This window comes from Marmota monax, unplaced genomic scaffold (genome assembly GCF_021218885.2).
Source record: "Marmota monax isolate L192 unplaced genomic scaffold, Marmota_monax_Labrador192_F-V1.1 WCK01_AAM20220418_F8-fsc00008, whole genome shotgun sequence".
Lineage (NCBI taxonomy): Eukaryota > Metazoa > Chordata > Mammalia > Rodentia > Sciuridae > Marmota > Marmota monax.
The window spans coordinates 21,177,588-21,195,962 of NW_026694432.1; the positions used below are offsets into that span (position 1 = coordinate 21,177,588).

The window sequence follows — 18,375 nt, forward strand, 5'->3', positions numbered from 1 at the left end:
AGTTCAGCACAGAGAGGCGGGAAACGCTCTTAAAAGCGTCCACGTCGAGTCCTGGAAACTACAATTACCAAGGGGCCATAGGACCCTGGGCGGTTTCTCTTTTCCGTCGAGTGAAACGTCTGAAGTTGCTTCTGAGGGATCACCTTGACTGGGTAAGTTGGTTGGAGAAAGTTCTCGTGGTGAACTGAGCTGGCTGCAGACTTTTTCGTACGCCAGCCCGGTTTGGGGCTCCCTTGCCTCTCGATGCCGGGAACCGCACCTTGACCTTTAGTCTTCGTGCCCCCCCCCCCCCGTTCCCTATTCAGACACCTCTGGTTCCCCACCCACACGCTAAATCCTTGCACTGTCAAACTCGCGCGCCCCGAAATTGTTTCTCTCGGCGCAGCCTCGCGCTCTGTGCGCTTCGCCCCGTGGTTTTCAGGCAGGTGGGTGGGTCCCTATTTCTTTTTCGCTTTGCCGTGAGCTTTAAGTCGGCCAGTGTGGTTCTCATCCAGCCCAGCCTCTCCCTCTGTGACCTCCCTGGGACCCGCTTTCTTCCTCTCTAAACTGGAGGTGGCCGTCAGCCTTAGGGCGAGGTTGGGTTGTAGAGCTGGCCGGGGTGTAAGTGGATCTGTAAACCGTCAGGTCTCCGCAAACGACATTTATCGCGACCTCATCGAGGCTGCTTTTCTGGACCCAGCAAGCTTGTTGCTCAAGCGCGTCCTTTTGAACCCGATGTCTCCATTTAAAAGCAGGGTGAGATTTCCTCACTTCCTCCAGAGACCGAAGGTCACACAGTGAACTTTTAGTATCCCAGGGGCCCTTGTCTGAAAGGAAGGCTGCTAGAGAGGCGCTTATCTTGGATTCTGTCCTGAAATAGCCAGTGATGAAAGGTTCACCCAGCTGGCAGAGAGGCCGTCCCTACTCCCTAGAAGCAGGGCCCCAGCAGGAGGACAGCTGCAGCGTAAGCCCTGTCGATGCCCTTTGAGCTCTCTGGGGCCTGAGTAGTAACTCTGGCTTTGGCAGGGTGACTGAGACCTGAGAAATCCACTTTACTGAAGGGTATAATCCAGGAAAAATGAAAGAGACCTTGGCTGGGTATGTTGAAAGAGAGACTTACCGTTGTTAACGAGTTAGTTCCTGACATTTTGTGAGTACTTAAAATATACCAGGCCCTAGGCAATATCAGTTTACTCATTTAAATTTCACTTATGAAATGTCCCCATTTTACATATAAAACAACTTAGGCTCAGAGAGGCCATGTAGTTAGTTAAAATAACTGTAGGTATAGCTACCTTCCGTGGCTCTACTGCTGTCTGAATGTCAGGGGCTTCACATATATTACTTAATCCTCTTCAACAGGCTCATGAGTAGTGTTATTTCTATCATGTGGTTAATTCTTAGAGGTTTAGAGTTTAAGGAACTTGCCCAAGATCTCACAGCTGCCAGGCATGGTGGCGCACGCTTGTAATCTCAAGGGCTCAGGAGGCTGGGGCAGGAGGATTACGAGTTCAAAGCCATTCTCAGCAATTTAGTAGGCCCTGTCTCTAAATAAAATATAAAAAAGAGCTGGAGATGTGTCTCAGTAGTTAAGCACCGCTGAGTTAATCCCTGGTACCAAAAAAAAAAAAAAAAACCCTCATAGATAAGAACCAGAGGAATTCAGTTACCAGAGCCTTTCTTTTCCTACTATGCCATATAGTTTTATTTTTAGATAAAAAAATTTAAAAAGAATTGAGGGGTCTGGGGTTGTGGCTCAGCGACAGGGCACTTACCTAGCATATGTGAGGTGCTGGGTTCAACCTCAGCACCACAGAAAAATAAAAATAAATAAAGGGATTTAAAAAAAAACATGGATAAATGGTTTGGCCTACAAAGAAGTATAAAACAGTCTTTTTAAATTTTCTTTTAATTTTTTAGTTATAGTTGGACACGATACCTTTATTTTATTTATTTATTTTTATGTGGTGCTGAGGATCGAACTCAGGGCGTCGCCTGTGCTAGGTGAGTGCTATACCACTGAGCTACAACCCTAGTCCAAAACACAGTCTTTATCCCTGGAATATATCTAAAAGTTTTAACTGTGGGAAAATTTAAAGAACATTCATTGAATAAATTAATTATTGAGACCAACTGTGAAAAGGGCACTACATTAAGCCTAGTGACTGGTAGGAACTTACTTTTGGGGTGGCCATTGGCGATTATACCCGGTAAAAACTTAGTCATAAAAATCAGGAGACAAGAATACAGGGTACTGTCAGTGTTCATTGCATGCACACAGGTCTGAACAGAAAAAAGACCTCTCACTATCTAGACCAGGTGATTAGAAATACCAGGAAGCTTTTAAAAACTAATTGGGGGCCAGGCATGGTAATGAATGTCTGTAATCCCAGTGACTCAAGAGGCTGAGACAGGAGGATCATAAGGTCAAGGCCCTAAGCAACTCAATGAGACCCTTCTCCCCCCCCCCCCCCAAAAAAAACCCAAACTAATTGGGGGCTAGGGTATAGCTTAGTGGCAGAGTGCATGCCAAGCATGGGGGCTGTGGTTTTATTCCTAGCACCTCAAAAAAAAACCATATTGACCTCTGAGAATGGAGGCCCTAGAATATACTTTTTTTGCCCAGGGTTTGGGGAGGGACCCAGGGATTGAATCCAGGGGCATTTAACCAGTGAACCATATCCTGAGCCCTTTTTATTTATTTATTTTTATTTTGAGACAGTCACTAAATTCCTGAGCCTAGCCTTAAACTTGCAGTCCTCCTGCCTCAGCCTCCCAAATCGCTGGGATTACAGGTGTAGCATGCCTGGCTAGAATATACATTTTTGAAGTTGCCTGTGTGAATGGGATCTAGGCCAAGGAATACCTGAGCTACATTCCACATGGACCACTGTTGGAGGCAGGTCACTGTTGAAAGCTGCTAGAAGAGCTGCCTAAAGCAGCCCTGTGATTGGATTCTAGATAAGAGATGGGGACTGTGCTCAGAAATTGAGAGGAGGAAACATTGGAAAGACTTGGGAAATATCCCCAGAGGACATGGTGACCTCACTGGGCCTGGATGGATGGAGAGGCTCCTGGACAGGAAAAAGCCTACCATGAACTGTTCAGGCAAGAGGAGCAAAAGAAGCAGAGACACCTGCACCGATTTCCTTGGAAAATTCCACAGTGTTTTTAGAAAGGACTCTGGATGCTCTGGGTGGATTGTCTTCAGTAAAATTGGTCAGGTTGGGGTTTTCCATCTCATTCTATCTGAGCACCAGTCAGTGTGAGCGTAGGGAATACAGATTCATCTCTTCATGAAAGCCTCACTTCTGGCCAATGATCTTTTTTTCTTTTTTCTTTATTTCCAATCAGAATTTAATTGATGACCTTCTCAGAAGTTTGCCAGGGATATCAGAAACACCTTCTCCCCTCTGGGCCGCTGTTTCCAAATCCACTTATCTTGCCGCCTGTCCCACACGCTGCTCCCTGTGTAGGATGAGACGAAAAATCTCTTCCCATAAGAAGCTATTGTCAATGAACCCTGACATCTGACTGTCTTTGGCTCTCCCTTCTCCCTTGATTCTCCAAACCTATACAGTTGCCAAGTCCATTTGGGGAGGAGGGTGGTACTGGGCATTGAATCTAGGGGACTCTACGACAGAGCTACATCCCCAGCACTTTTTATTTTTTTACTTTGACACACTGTCTTGCTATGTTGCTGAATCTGGCCTGGAATTTGTGATCCTCCTGCTTTAGCCTCCCTGCAATAAAGAATTTTTTCTTGGGCAGTGCTGGGGATGAACCAGGGCCCCACAAGTGCTAGCCAAGGGCTCTACCGCTGAGTTAGCCTCCCAGCCTTTTCCAAAACCTGTTGTTTTTTCAATCAACAGATATTTTCTGGAATCTTGCTAAGAACCAGGAGTATGCCAGGTGTTTTCAGTGCATTATTTCACTTTATCTCCTAGTGTCCCTATGAGGATGAGAAATGAGGCTTATGAGAGGTCAGATGACTTGTCCAGGGGAAGCAAGCTAGGCCGCAATGGAGCTGCACCCCAAAAGCAGGTCTTTCAGATGTGGTTTCTTGCGCAGCAGCCCTTGGACATCTGCCACCTCATTTCAGAGCAGAGTGGCACTCCTTAGTTTAGCTGCCCTTCAGCTTGCTCCTCTCCCCTTCTGTCCATCATTAGCCGCTCCCCGTTTCTCATTCTTAGCACACTGCCTTTGCCCACTGTTTTCCTACTTGAACATCAGCCTTTCCCGTTTCCCCCTGCTCCCAAGCTCAGGAAGCACTCTGTCCCCTCAGAACCCCTGTTATCTGTCTCTTATGACAGAACTTGGCAGTTGCTTCACTGTCATGTGGGTGGCATGCTTCTCGTGACCCAATCGTGCTGTGTGTCCATCAGCAACAAAGGCAAAAGTCAGGGCCTGAGGCTAAGAAGCTCTGGTCAACCACTGATTACATCAGGAGCTTAGCATCCTTTTGAAGAGAATTGGGTTGATTTTCAATATTTTTTAAGATGGTGTCTTCCAGTGTTGCCCAGGCTCACCTTGAACTTGTGGAATCAAGTGGTCCTCCCATCTCAGCCTGCCAGAGTGGGATTCTTTTAAGATTTGCTTCAGAGAAGCAAAATGGAGTTAAGTCTGTGGTACAAATAAATGAGACTGAGAGCATAGCTATCTTAGTGATAGAGTGCTTGCTTAGCCTGTGTAAGGCCCCAAGTTCCAACTCTAGCTCTGTAAAAAAAGAAAAGAAAATTGTCTCTTACCTACTAACGTTAAATAGAATGATATTAGGATTATTTGGGGGTGTCCATTGGCAGTTGGAAGTTGGAGAGCAGGAGATGTGTGTTTAATAATAATTCTGCTTGTGACATGAGCAGCTCACTTAATCTCTTAGGATCTTGGCTTCTTCAGTAAAGTGCCATGTATGTACCAGGCCAGGGATGGGGAGATGATCAGGGGAGGATTGGCAGGAGCAATTTCTGGAGGACTTTTCTTGCCCAGGCATGCTTGGACTTGAACTCTCTGAACCCTCTGAGAGCATCTTGCAGGAAGCAGAGTAATACAGTAATTAATAACGGGGAATTCTTTTAGCTGCTCTTGATTGCAAGCAATAGGAATCTAAATTCTGTTGGTTTATTAGTTGTTGTTGTTTATTTTGCAGTGGTGGGGACCAAACTCAAGGCCTGGTGTGCGCTGTTGGGAATGTATTGACCCGGGTGATCAGAAAGTCCAGGAATGGGTCAGGTTTCAGTTATAGTCTAATCTTGGGACTCATTTCCCTGTGGTTTTCTCAGCTCTGCCATCTGTGAATGGAGGACATAGAGGGGCGAGGTGGTGCAACAGTGATGCAGGTTTATTCATGACAAACCTGCGGAAGGGGCCCGGTGGAGACTGACACCTGTCTTCTACTCAGCCTGGGCCAGACACAGGGGCATGAGTGAGTGGGAGAATTTTTGCAGTTGCGCCATTGCTAGGAGATTGACCCAAAGGACGTCACCTCTATTCTGTGAGGTGCTCACCATTCCATGTCGAAGCAGGTGTTTTCAGGGTTCCTGTCCCAGATAACCATGTCCTTAATTTGTACGACAATGAAGCCTTGTCTGGGGCTTAAGGTCAGGCTGAGTCAGAGTGACCACAAGGTGACTCTTATTCTAAGATATATTTCAAAATGGCGTTGCTGTGTCAGGTTCTGCCTAACGCTATCCACCATGATAGCTTCATTGGCAAAGTACCTACAGCAGTTCAAGGCCAGGTGACCTGTGACATCTACATTTCACACTAGTGCAAAACAACAAAGAACTTTACTCCCCTCAACCATCAAACCAAACTAGCATTAATATTTTAGGTCAGCGGTGTTGTGTGTGTCTGAGTGTCCCCCATGAGCAGGGTCAGTCGTGGCTAAGAGCTCTGTGCCTGGCCCCGGCAGACCTGTGTGTGCTCCTGAGCGAGGTAACTTGGGAAAGTTATTCAACCTCTCAAGCCTCAGTTTTCTCATCCATAAAGTGGATCTCAATACTGCCCACCTCCAAGAGTTGTTGAGAGAATGAAAGGAGCTCATGGATGTGAGGAGCTTAGCTCAGTGCCCATAGGGAACTGCTACACCAGTAGCCTGTGGAGGGCAGGTCTGTGTCTCGGTCTCTGCCACAGTTACCCCTGCACTTGCATACAGTAGGTGCTGCATAAACACTTACTGGAAGTCTTCAGTTCCCACTTTCTTTCTTTCTTTTCGCAGTGCTGGGGTTGGAACCCAGGGCCTGTGCACGCCAGGCAAGTGCTGCATCCCCAGCTCTTGGCAGGTTTGAAGATGGAAGTACTTTCTCCTCTTCACCACCATCTCCTCACCTCCCCAGAAAGAAATGCAGCCCCTCTACCTTAGCAAATGATTTAATGAGTGACTGGCAGGGAGGATGGGGAGGTGAGGGGTGAGGGGACGGAGCGGCAGTGGCACATGACTCATGAGCAGCAAAAAGCCAAGAGGAAACCAGCAAGAGGCTGTTCTGTGTTCCACCCTCCAGCCGTCAAGTTCAGCACCGCCCCAGTCATAGGATCAGTTGCCGTTGAGATGGGGACCAGCCAGTCGGTGTGCTTCCCACCTGTCTCAGGACCCCACCTTGTAGGCTGTGGGGATGTGATGGAGGGTCAGAGTCTCCAGGTAGGTGTCTGCAGCTCCTCCCCTACACGTCTCCCCTGCTTCGGTCTGTGCTGGGTCTTTTTTTTTTTTTAATATTTATTTTTTAGTTTTAGGTGGACACATATCTTTATTTTACATTTAAGTGGTGCTGAGGATCGAACCCAGTGCCTTGCGCATGCTAGGTGAGCGCTCTACCACTGAGCCACAACCCCATCCCCCTTTTTTAAAAAATTTTTATTTATTTATTTAATAATCTTTGTTTGTATGTGGTGCTGAGGATCGAACCCGGGCCGCACGCATGCCAGGCGAGCGCGCTACCGCTTGAGCCACATCCCCAGCCCCCCAGCCCCTTTTTTTATCTTTTATTTGCATTTATTTTATCTGAGTTTATTCCTGTGCCATAGTTTTTGCTTCTTCATTTTTTTCTGGGATGCCTTTACTTTCTGTGCAACCTTCTCTTCTGGTTTAGAAACAGTTTGTTCCTTTTCAGTGAGGATCCTCTAGATGGGGCAGGGAGCTCAGGTGTGGGTTAATCCAGACGTCTGTAAGGACAGCGGTGCACCTTAGGTGCTCTGTTCCATGGATATGTTCAAAGACCTGAGAATCTACATCTAAACCCTTGAGTTCAGTGTCACTCTCTGCATTTTTTAGCAGGTGCAACAAAAATTCAGCATTCTTTTTGGGCCACCGACCCTGTGTCCAGCCCTGTTTGGCCTGGACACACCTCCCAATTCCACCATTGTAACTCCGGAATGGTGCACATCGCTTCTTTAAAGTGACGCCTTGCACGGGCTTGGTGGCTTTTCGGATATGCATACCCTTGATGGCCTATGTGGTTTCATGAATCTTATTAAAGTGAACATGAAGATCTGAACCTCTTGATTTTGTGGGGTTTTCAGGGTCAAGAGAGTAGGGAACCATTTTCACAGATCATCTCAGGCCACTGAGAGGAGGAGCTGTGCTTGGTCTTCATGGTCACGGGTGAGAGTGCACAGTTCCAGGTGGGGAAGCTGAGCTAGCGCTGGTCTGGATTTGGTTATCAGCCCCCAGGGCTGTCTTCCTCTTATCAAGTACCAGACACTTCCCATTTGACCTAGATGAAGTGTTCTTTCCTCAGCCAGGAGGAAAGGGGGGCGGGGCTCTAGCTCAGGGGGCAGCTCCCAGCTCCTCCCACCTGTCTTGAGGGCAGATGCCTGACCCACCCCAAAAGGTTTTCCATTTCATCCTTATGGGAGTTGGTGAGAGGAAGAAGAGTGAGCACATGCCATTGCCCTTGACTCCCCAACCTGGGTGCGAACTTGGTGGCCCTATCTCTCCTGCCTCCATCTGCTCCTTCTGGACTTTCCTTCTACCAGTTTCTAGATTTGTTGGTTTGTTTTTTGGCATCAGGGATTGAGCCCAGGGGTGATTTACCCCTGAGACACATCCCCAGCCCTTTTTACTTTTTATTTTGAGGCAGAGTCTCAGTGAGTTGCTTAGGGCTTCACTGAGTTACTGAGGGCCTCATTGAATTGGTTTGAACTCGAGATCCTCCTGCCTCAGCCTCTCAAGTCGCTGGGATTATAGGCAGGTATCACCAAACGTGGCCAGTTTCTAGGTTTTTCTCTGCTGGCTCCTGGTTTCCTCGTGAGAGGCACCCACTTTTAGTAATCCCTCACCTTCTCCTGTGTAAGATGAGTTCGTCCTGAGAGTTAGCCTAGAGGACTAACTAATCATGGGTCTGTGTGACCCATGATTAGTGCCTCATTCAGCACAAGGGCAAATCTCCACTCCCATGGCTCCTCCAGGCCTGGGCTCAGGACCAAATTTAAATCTTTTTTAAATTTTATTTAATTATTTTTTAGGTGTAGATGGACACAACACAATGCCTTTATTTTTATGTGGTGCTGAGGATTGAACTGGGTCCCGCCCGTGCTAGGCGAGCACTCTACCGCTGAGCCACAATCCCAGCCCCAGATTTAAATCTTTTGATGTCCTAAGCACTAAGTATTTTGGCACCCCCCCCCAATGTCATTCAAAAATACCATGAGCTATTTGAAATAACATTTTTCATGTATGCTAAATTCCTTTTTTTCTAAATGTAAAATTCGGGTGTGTCATTGAAGCTTAAGGTTCCCTGTGTCGATGCCCTGCCTGCCTGGTGCCCTAACGGGAGATCCAGAGGTGCCTGGGCTTCTTGCTCTGAGCAGCCGCTCTCTTCTTTCCTGCAGGGGAGCTTCTTTCGACTCTTCTACCCCTGCCAGGAGTCGGAGGAAACTGTGGAGCAGCCCCTGTGGATCCCCCGCCCTGAGTACTGCACTGGCCTGGCCGATTACCTGCGGTTGAATAAGCGCTGGGTGGGGTTGCTGTTCAACCTGGCTATGGGTAAGGCTGGCCTCATGCTTTCCCAGCTGCTTGGTTATGTCCCTAGGCTGTTCCCAGGTAGACAAAATACCTTTAAGCTTGCAGAGTCCAGCCCTTTTGCAGTGGGTGGGTGTGCAGAGCTTGGCCATTGAGTAGCGCTCTCCTGGGCTTTGAATCCAGGCTCTCTGATTTACTAGTCGTGGGGCTTGGGCATGTTCCCTGATCTGTCTGAATACCTGCCTTTGTGGGGTCACAGTGTGGGAGGTGTGGGGTCAGGTCAAAGCCTCTAGTGCAGTGCTTGGGATGCGGGATGCCTGCCTAGGTGGCGGGTCTGGCTGTTTGTCCAGCAGGTGCTCACTGCCAGCCATCCTGCAGGTTGGCCAAGCTTCGCTCTCGGGGAGCAGGGTCTCCTGCAGTTCTCCCTCCAGGCTCCCATCTTCTGGGCAGGGCCACACGAAATCATCCACTTCCCCCCAAGGATTGTCCCAGGTCCTCTGTCCACTCCTTGGCATCTCAAGGTTGCCAAGACTTGCTCAGCATTGTCCCCATGGATGATTTTTTTGTTTATTTTTTTTTTTAAAGAGAGAGAGAGAGAGAGATTTTTTTTTTTTTAAAGATAGAGAGAGAGCGAATTTTTTTAATATTTATTTTTTAGTTTTCGGCAGACACAACATCTTTGTATGTGGTGCTGAGGATCCAACCCGGGCCGCACGCATGCCAGGCGAGCGCGCTACCGCTTGAGCCACATTCCCAGCCCCGATTTTTTTGTTTTCTTGCCATCTTGGCAGTTGAGCCCAGGGTCTTTCTTGCTCAGGTGGGTGCTCCACCATCTAACTACACCCCCAACCCCAGGCCTTTGATATATCTCCCCATTTTGCGGGGTACAAGGGATTGAACTCAAGGGCACTTGTCCACTGAGCCACATCCTCAGCCCTATTTTTGTATTTTATTTAGAGTCAGGGTCTCACTGAGTTGCTTAGTGCCTCACTTTTGCTGAGGCTGGCTTTGAACTCAAAATCCTCCTGCCTCAGCCTCCTGAGCCACTGGGATTACAGGCCCACTCCCATTTTTTTGTATTCCCTCTCCCTGGGGAAGAAAAGTGGAAAGCATAGGCTAGGTGATGATTGTCCTGGGATGCTCAGGGGTGGTTGGCAGGTTCCTCAGAGGGAGAGAACCCCTGCCTCTGCTGAGCTGCCCTCCTGGTGACAGCTCTGGGCAGCCAGGGATTCTATAGCCTGTGTCTCTGCTAGGATCTTGCCGCCTGCCTGTTAGCTGGAACGGCCCCTTTAAGACGAAGGACTCTGGATACCCCTTGATCATATTTTCCCATGGCCTTGGAGCCTTCAGGTAAGAACTTATATCCCTGTCTGGGGAGACTTTGCCTAGTGACAGCGACAGCTGCTGAGTCTCAACTTATTCTCAAAGGGCAGAAAGACAGGCATGTCCATCTGCTAGCCGTCTTAGCTCCGTCTGCTCTGTGCTGTAACTTTGGGTCCACCTCCTCTGGAGGACCCTTCCCAGGGCTGCTTTGTGAAGCCTCCACGTCCTTCAGGTCCGTGTTCCACATCTGCATAAAGGTGTGCTTTCACCCTCTGTTCCCGCCCAGAAGTGCTAGAACTTTATATTTGGACAGCCATTTACTCAACCTGTGTTGACTGCCTGCCCTGTGTGTGGCACTGGCATGTCAAGGAATGGGACAGGCTTGCTCCCTGTGCTCACAGCTAACAGCTTAGCTCAAACCCCCGCCGTGCCACTTGTGCCCCATGTGACCTTGGGAAAGTTGGGTAACTCTCTGAGCCTAGATTTCCACACCTACCAAACGGGGATGCCACTCCCAACAGGTGGCTCGTTGAGGCCTTAGTTGGACGGGTGCCTCCTGGGTACACACTGGTGCCACTTCTCCTTTTCTTTTCTCTCTGTGGAGGGACATGGGGTGGCAGACTCCAAGACCTCTTCCACCAGACTCTCAGACATGATACCCACTGAGCATCGTTCCTGCGGGTTCTGCTTCCGCCCCACGGTGGGACCAGCTGAGCCTGTGATGTTTTCTGTGCTCATCATCAACTGTCCCAGAGCCTCACGCATCTCGCAGGTTTCCTCATCGCCAGACCCTTGGCCGCGCTCTAGCTAAGGAGGTGTTTTTGTTTTGTTTTTTCATTATTGGCGATGGAACCCAGGGTCTCTCTACCCTTGAACTACATTCACAGCCCTTTTTTTTTTCCCTCAACCATCCCAGGTAACTTTATTTCTAATATTTTGCAGAGGCATGAGTTATTACAACAATATTAACTCTAATACTTTTTAAAAAATTTTTATTTTATTTTTTTTTAGTCATACATGACAGCAGAATGTATTTTGACATATAATACATACATGGAATGTACATACATCAATCATGTAGTCTATTCTATTCTGCTGCTCTTCCTATCCCCCCTACTCCTCCTCTCCTCTCCCGTCCTTTCTCTCTATCCAATCTAATGTGACACACATTTTTTTTTCTTTTTCTCATTACAACATCATATATGTATTCTGTATAACAATGAGGTTCTCCTTCCATCTTCCGTGCAACTCCCCTCTCCCTCTTTTTCCCTCCCACCTCTCTTCCCTATTTAGTGGTAGTCTTCTTCTCATGCTCTTCCTCCCTATCCCATTTTGAGCCACCCCCCTTATATCAGAGAAGACATTCGGCATTTGTTTTTAGGTATTGGCTAACTTTACTTAGCATAATCTGCTCTAATGCCATCCATTTGCCTGCAAATGCCATGATTTTGTTATTTTTTAGTACTGAGTAATATTCTATTGTGTATAAATGCCACATTTTTTAATCCATTCATCTATTGAAGGGCATCTAGGTTGGTTCCACATTCTAGCTATTGTGAATTGTGCTGCTATAAACATTGATGTGGCTGTGTCCCTGTAGTATGCTCTTCTTAGGTCTTTTGGGTATAGTCCGAGAAGGGGAATAGCTGGGTCAAATGGTGGTTCCATTCCCAGCTTTCCAAGGAATCTCCATACTCATACTGCTTTCCAAATTGGCTGCACCAATTTGCAGTCCCACCAGCAATGTATGAGTGTACCTTCCCCCCGCATCCTTGCCAGCACTTGTTGTTGTTTGTCTTCATAATGGCTGCCATTCTTATTGGAGTGAGATGGTATCTTAGAGTAGTTTTAATTTGCATTTCTCTGATTGCTAGAGATGGTGAGCATTTTTTCATGTATTTGTTGATTGGTTATATATTCTCTTCTGAGAAGTTTCTGTTCAAGTCCTTGGCCCATTTGTTGATTGGGTTATTTGCTTTTTTGTTGTTTAACTTTTTGAGTTCTTTGTATACTCTAGAGATTAGAACTCTATCTGATGTTTGAGGGGTAAAAATTTGTTCCCAGGATGTAGGCTCCCTATTCACCTCGCATATTATTTCTCTTGCTGAGAAAAAACTTTTTAGTTTGAATTCGTCCCATTTGTTGATTCTTGGTTTTAACTCTTGTGCTATAGGGTCTTATTAAGAAATTTGGGGCCTGCCCCCATGTGATGAAGGTTAGGGCCAACTTTATCTTCTATTAGATGTAGAGTCTCTGGTCTGATTCCTAGCTCCTTGATCCATTTTGAGTTGACTTTTGTGCATGGTGAGAGAAAGGGATTCAATTTCATTTTGTTGCATACGGATTTCCAGTTCTCCCAGCACCATTTGTTGAAGATGCTATCCTTTCTCCATTGCATGGTTTTAGCACAGCCCTTTAATATTTTTTATATCAAGACAGTGTCCTGCTCAGTTGCCCAGACTGATTTGAACTTGGGATCCTGCCTCAGCCTCTGGAATAACTGAGATATGGATTGCGGACGTGGCTCTCCTCATCCCGCTGGGGAGATCTCTTTTGAAACCAGAAATTATCTTGTTATTCAGCACCTTGAATGGTGCCTGGTATGTTGAAGATGCTCGATAAGTATTTGTTGAATGAGTAAATGAATGTCCCTCCCCTAATTAGAACTTTTTTTTTTTTTTTGTACTAGGGATCGAACCCAAGGCACTTAATCACTGAGCCACATCCCCAGCCCATTTTTATATTTCATTTAGAGACAGGGTCTCACTGAGTTGCTAAGTACCTTGTTAATCTGCTGAGACTGGCTTTGAACTCAGCCTCCCCAGTTGCTGGGATTACTGGCATGCGCCACCATGCCTGGCCCCTAATTAGAATTTTTTAAAAGCTCTTTGAACTTAATTCGGTTCTTTACATGGTCTTACCTGGATGCAGGTCCAAGACAGTTTCCAACCTCATGTCTTGCTATTTACCCATTCCAGCTCTCCAAACAAATTGGCCTTTCACTTAGTTAAAAAACACTTACTTACTGCCTGGGGGCCCTCGTCTGGTGTATTTTGAGGCCTTTCCCTCTGCCTAGAATCTTCTGGCTGTTCTGTTCTTCGTTTCCTCTTTCCCTGCTCCTTCTTTTGCCTGGCTAATTCCCAGTTACCTTCAGGGTCCTTGTTTAGAGGTCAGCTCCATAGGACACCCCTCCTGACCCGCACATTATCTGTGTACTTCTCAGTACTTGTCATAATTATGATGAACTTACTTATGTTAATTATTCTTTTTCTTTAAATATTTATTTTTTAGTTGTAGTTGGACACAATATCTTTATTTTATTTATTTATTTATTTTTATGTGGTGCTGAGGATCGAACCCAGGGCCTCGCATGTGCTAAGCGAGCACTCTACCGCTGAGCCCCAGCCTCAGGCCCTGAGTTAATTATTCTTTAATGGCCGTCTTCCCTATTTCTAGATTGCAGGCTCGTGAAGGCAGAGACCTTGTCTGTGTCATTCCCAGTGCCTAGAAAACGATAGTCTCTAAAGAAATACTCATCCCGTGACTGCAAGGGCTATTTTTCTGGGTTCTCATTCATTCAGCAGACACCTGTGGGGCACCTGCTCTGTGCCAACTCCGTGGCACGAGGGGAAGGTTATTCCTAAATCAGGGATTGAATCCCCAAGAAGAGCTGGTATAGAGACTTAGCCTGGGCAGAAGTGGAGCATAGATGCAGAGGTGAGGCTGGCAAGGCAAGCAGGTAAACTGAGAGCCTAGGCGCCTCATGCCAGAGCTTGTGCCAGGTTGGGCATTGAGTAGTGAGTGAGAGTCTCTGCCCTCAGGGAAGCGGTGGTCGGGCCAGGAAAAGAAACTAAGAAACATTCCCTTCTGAGCCTACCATCCTGCTCTGGGAGAGTAGTGAGCACCTGACTTGGAAGGTGGTCCTTGGGGTCTAAGAATCTGTATTCAGATTTCACATCTCAGGGACCAGGCGGAGCCAGTTGTAAACACTCTTCATTAACCAGAGTGAAATTCCAAGGCAGGGCAGGGAGGGCCAGGGACATTGTTTCCTCTCCATTGCTGGTTATTTCGCTCTGAGGTCCTTTCTGTGGGCCACAGACCTGTGGCTTCCCACTCAGGGAGGAGCATGTGCGCTGAGGTGTGGGACAGGCAGGCCACTGTCACCAGGCCCCACACAGTCCTCTGAAGTGGGCAGGCGGGGACATGGGCAGGCAGGGACGCATGCTTGTTTTTTTTTTTTTTTTTTAATATTTATTTATTTATTTATTTAGTTATTGGCGGGCACAACATCTTTGTATGTGGTGCTGAGGATCGAACCCGGGCCGCACGCGTGCCAGGCGAGCGCGCTACCGCTTGAGCCACATCCCCAGCCCCTCATGCTTGTTTTTTTGTTGTTTTTTTTGTTTTGTTTTGTTTTTGCAGTGCATGCATAGTAGGCAAACACCGTACCACCCGGCTGCACCCCCAGCCCAGGGACACACACTCTGTACACTGAGCAGACGGGCTGTGAGTGGCAGGTTGGCCTAACGTTGCCGCCGCTACACAGTTCAAACTAGGAAGGCGCCAGAAACCTCTCTGCCTCTGAGGTGCAGTTCCCTGCCTCCCCTGGGAAGGGGGGAAGGTGAACAGAGATCCAGGAAACTGATCTTGCTGTGTCAGTGAGGATTTGGGCAAGTTGTGTGTAACAGAAAACCCCAAATAATAGAGACTAACACAAAATAAATTTTTTTTTTTTCTCTTCTGAGAGAGAAGAAAGCTAGCGGTAGACAGAGTGATATTGTAGTTCCTTGAAGTTATCGGAGAATCAGACTTATTTTATAATCTTGCTCTGCCCCTTGTGGCTTCCATTTCTAAAGTCCTCTCATGACCCAGGATGACTGCTTTAGTTCTAGCCATTAATCTGCATCCCAGGCAGGAGGAAGGAGCTTTATAAAGGAAATTTTATAGGAAGTTCTATGTAACACAACTTGTTTACATCTCATTGACTAGTCCTGCTCTGCCAATTATGGTAGCATCAAACTCTGTGTGCCTATTGAACTCTTGAAATGTGTCTGGGCCAATCAGGTAAGCTGCAAGTATGAAATGTATGCCCATTTCAAAGACTTAATATGAAAAAAAAAAAGTAAGTTTCATTAACTTAAAAGATTTTTTATTATATATTATAATTATAATAGGTTAAATAGGTTATAATTTAATAAAACATAATAAAATTATTAAATATGATTAAACAATTAATATTTAATATAATTAAATAAGATATGATTAAAATATAATGGGTTATTATAGATTAAATAAAATGTGCAATTAAAGTTAGTATGTTTCTTTTTACTTCTGGAAATATGTCTATGAGAAAATTTTAAATTACTTATTGATTTAGCATTAAATTTCTGTTGCACTGTGCTGCATTAGAACTTTAACTATACAGACTAACAGCTATAAGGGAGGCTGGGAAATATAATACTTTGATGGCATAAAAGGGTCATTGGCCAAAAATCATTCTGTTATTGAGGAGAAAGGGAAAATAGGTGTTTGGGGTAGGCAGTCGGCAGAATCTGCCGTATTCCTTTTTTTCCTTCTCCTGGGCAGGTGGAAGACAGAAAAATCTGCATCTTAAGTCGTATTTAAATTGCATATAAAAGAAATGTGCATGCCTATGATCCCAGCCACTCAGGAGACTGAGGCAAGAGGATTGTGAGTTAAAGCCAGCCTCAGCAATTTAGCAAGCCCATAAGCAATTCAGTGAGACCCTGTCTCAAAATTCAGAAGGGCTGGGGATGTGCTTCAGTGGTTAGGCACCCCTGAGTTCAATCCCTGGTACCAAAAAAAGAGTTTCTGTCTTCCAGGAGCTTAACAGCTAATTTGGGGGACATACAGTGTATGACAATAAAAATGCTATTGAAGTAGTCAAAATGTATTTGGGACGTGGGGCTGGGCTCACGGAGGGTCCAAGGCCCTGTGGGTTGATTTGCAAACAGTGCCTGGAGGAGGAGGCAGAGCCTTGTGGGATGAGAACTGTGGGGCTTGGGAACAGTACCTGGAGGAGGGCTGCCCGCTGGGGCACTTCCTCTGCTTAATCCTTTGGGGTGGTCACTAGCAGAGCATGGCTGGAATGGGTGCAGTGGAGTGGGGTGAGCCCTGGGCCGTTCTTTTGATCCCTTATCCTTATTCCTTTCTTTATCTCTAGGACGTTGTATTCAGCCTTCTGTATGGAGCTGGCCTCCCGTGGCTTTGTGGTTGCTGTGCCAGAGCACAGGTGAGGGATGACAGTCACCGTGAACTTTCCTGGAATGGGTGCCTGCAGTGAGCAAGGTATAGGCTAGTCCCCTATCAGTGTTTTCTTTTTTAGCCAGATGTGATAGCATACACCTAATCCCAGTGACTCAGGAGGCTGAGGCAGGAGGTTTGCAAGTTCAAGGCTAGCCTCAGCAACTTAGTGTGATTCTGTCTCAAAAAAATAAAAAGGGTTGGGGTGGTTAAGTGCCCTTGGGTTCAACCTCCAATACAAAAAAAAAAAGTTTTTAGATTTTTGTTTTGATCTTTGCAGTGCTGGGGATCAAACCCAGGGTCTTGCACATGCTAGGCAAGTGTTCTATCACTGAGCTAATGTAGCATTATCCCCTGTGTATTATTTCTAATCCTCCCAACAATCATATAAGGCAGGCGTTATGCCCATTTTAAAGAGCAGAAAACCAAAGTTCTAAAATGTTAAATAACTTGCCAAAAGTGACACAGCTGATCTGGTGTTCAAATCCTGGTCTGTCCAAAAATATGTCTTTTTCCTACTCTTCCTTGCATGCCTCAGACCCCTTCCCTACTAGCAAAAGGGGAGCCCACGTGACTTGGCTGAGAGGAGCTGGTCAAAGGGAGAAGTGAGTTCATGGTGTCTTCTGCCCTCTCCTCTACGGCGGGTGTATTTCAGAGACCAGTCAGCTTCGGCTACCTATTTCTGCAAGCAGGTCCCAGAGGAGAATCAGCCCACCAATGAGTCACTAGAGGAGGAATGGATCCCCTACCTTCAAATTGAGGAAGGGGAGAAGGAATTCCATGTTCGGAATCCCCAGGTAGGCGTGTGCGACCAGGGAAGGAGGGTTACTGAGCCTGCGTTCACTGTGTTGGTCAGCTCTCCGTCACTATAGTGAACTACCTGGGAAAATTAACTTGTAAGAGAAAAGGTTTATTTAGCTCATGGTTCTGAAGGTTCCAGTCAAAGATCAGGTGGACCCACTGTTTTGGGCCTTTAGTGGTGCTAGATGGCAATGTGGGGGGAGAGCAGACCCACCCACCTTGTGAGCCAGGAAGCAAAAGTGAGGAAGAGACTGGGGTCCTGCAAGTCCCCACCTCCTAAAGATTTCACCCCCTCCCAAAGTGCTCCTCTGGAGACCATCTTGAATACATAGACCTTTGGGGGATACTCACCCAGACTGTTGCTCTCAATAAACAATTCTTTTACTTTCTAAATCTTTACTCCCATCTTAGTAGGAATAAATGGGGTATTAATCAGGACTCTTAAAATTGCCAGTATCAGAAACCCAGCTTAAGTTTGCTTAAGCAAAAAAGGGAACTGATTGGCTCATATAAGCAGACTATAGGAAGAGTGAGACCACTGGAACCAGCTTCAGGCGCCATCAGTTCTTGCTCTCAGAGGAATTCACTGTCTCTGGCTCTCTGCCGTCGGGCTCATCTGCACACTGGCTTACTTCCTGAGGTTTGAACCACAGCCCTCTGCAGCTCTGAGCTTGCATATGTTCAGCTGTTTGGGGGCTGTTCCCTAGTCCCCTACACCTTGCCATGCTGGAGTTTGAAAAATCCTGGGAGAGGGAGTCCTAGCCTGCGGAGAAGTGCCAAAATGAAAGTTCCTACCAGAAATGCCTAGTTAGATTTGGGGTGGGACGGTCCTCGTCATCTCATCGGATCCTCCTAACAACCCTGTGGGCAGGCAGAATCAGAACGACAGGACTGATTGTCTTGTGCTGATGGGCGGTGCTCATGTGAGCTGCAAGGGCCTCGTGCTTGCTGAGTGTAGGGGGCAAACAAACCTTCCTTGCATTCTTCCTTGGTTGGCTCTGTAGATGAGATTCTTGCTGGATGGTTGTGGAATTTCCAGTTCCCACTAGTCT

General features: G+C 46.8%; 1 protein-coding gene and 1 pseudogene across 2 annotated transcripts in view; one reads left to right on the top strand and one right to left on the bottom strand.

Moving 5' to 3' along the window:
• The window catches only part of Pafah2 (platelet activating factor acetylhydrolase 2), a 33,956-nt gene continuing 15,581 nt past the window's right edge, over nt 1-18,375 (top strand). Inside the window, exons 1-7 of one of the 2 annotated variants that reach the window (XM_046468931.2) lie at nt 102-152; nt 6,197-6,231; nt 6,480-6,616; nt 8,806-8,959; nt 10,189-10,285; nt 16,443-16,511; nt 17,178-17,319. In XM_046468931.2, coding sequence (XP_046324887.1) covers nt 6,527-6,616; nt 8,806-8,959; nt 10,189-10,285; nt 16,443-16,511; nt 17,178-17,319 — 552 coding nt within the window. In that variant the 5' untranslated portion in view covers nt 102-152; nt 6,197-6,231; nt 6,480-6,526. Of the gene's footprint in view, nt 153-6,196; nt 6,232-6,479; nt 6,617-8,805; nt 8,960-10,188; nt 10,286-16,442; nt 16,512-17,177; nt 17,320-18,375 lie in introns of both variants that reach the window. The other variant, XM_046468930.2, reaches the window with a different exon arrangement.
• On the bottom strand, nt 6,973-7,516 carry LOC124075308 (large ribosomal subunit protein uL22-like; annotated as a pseudogene).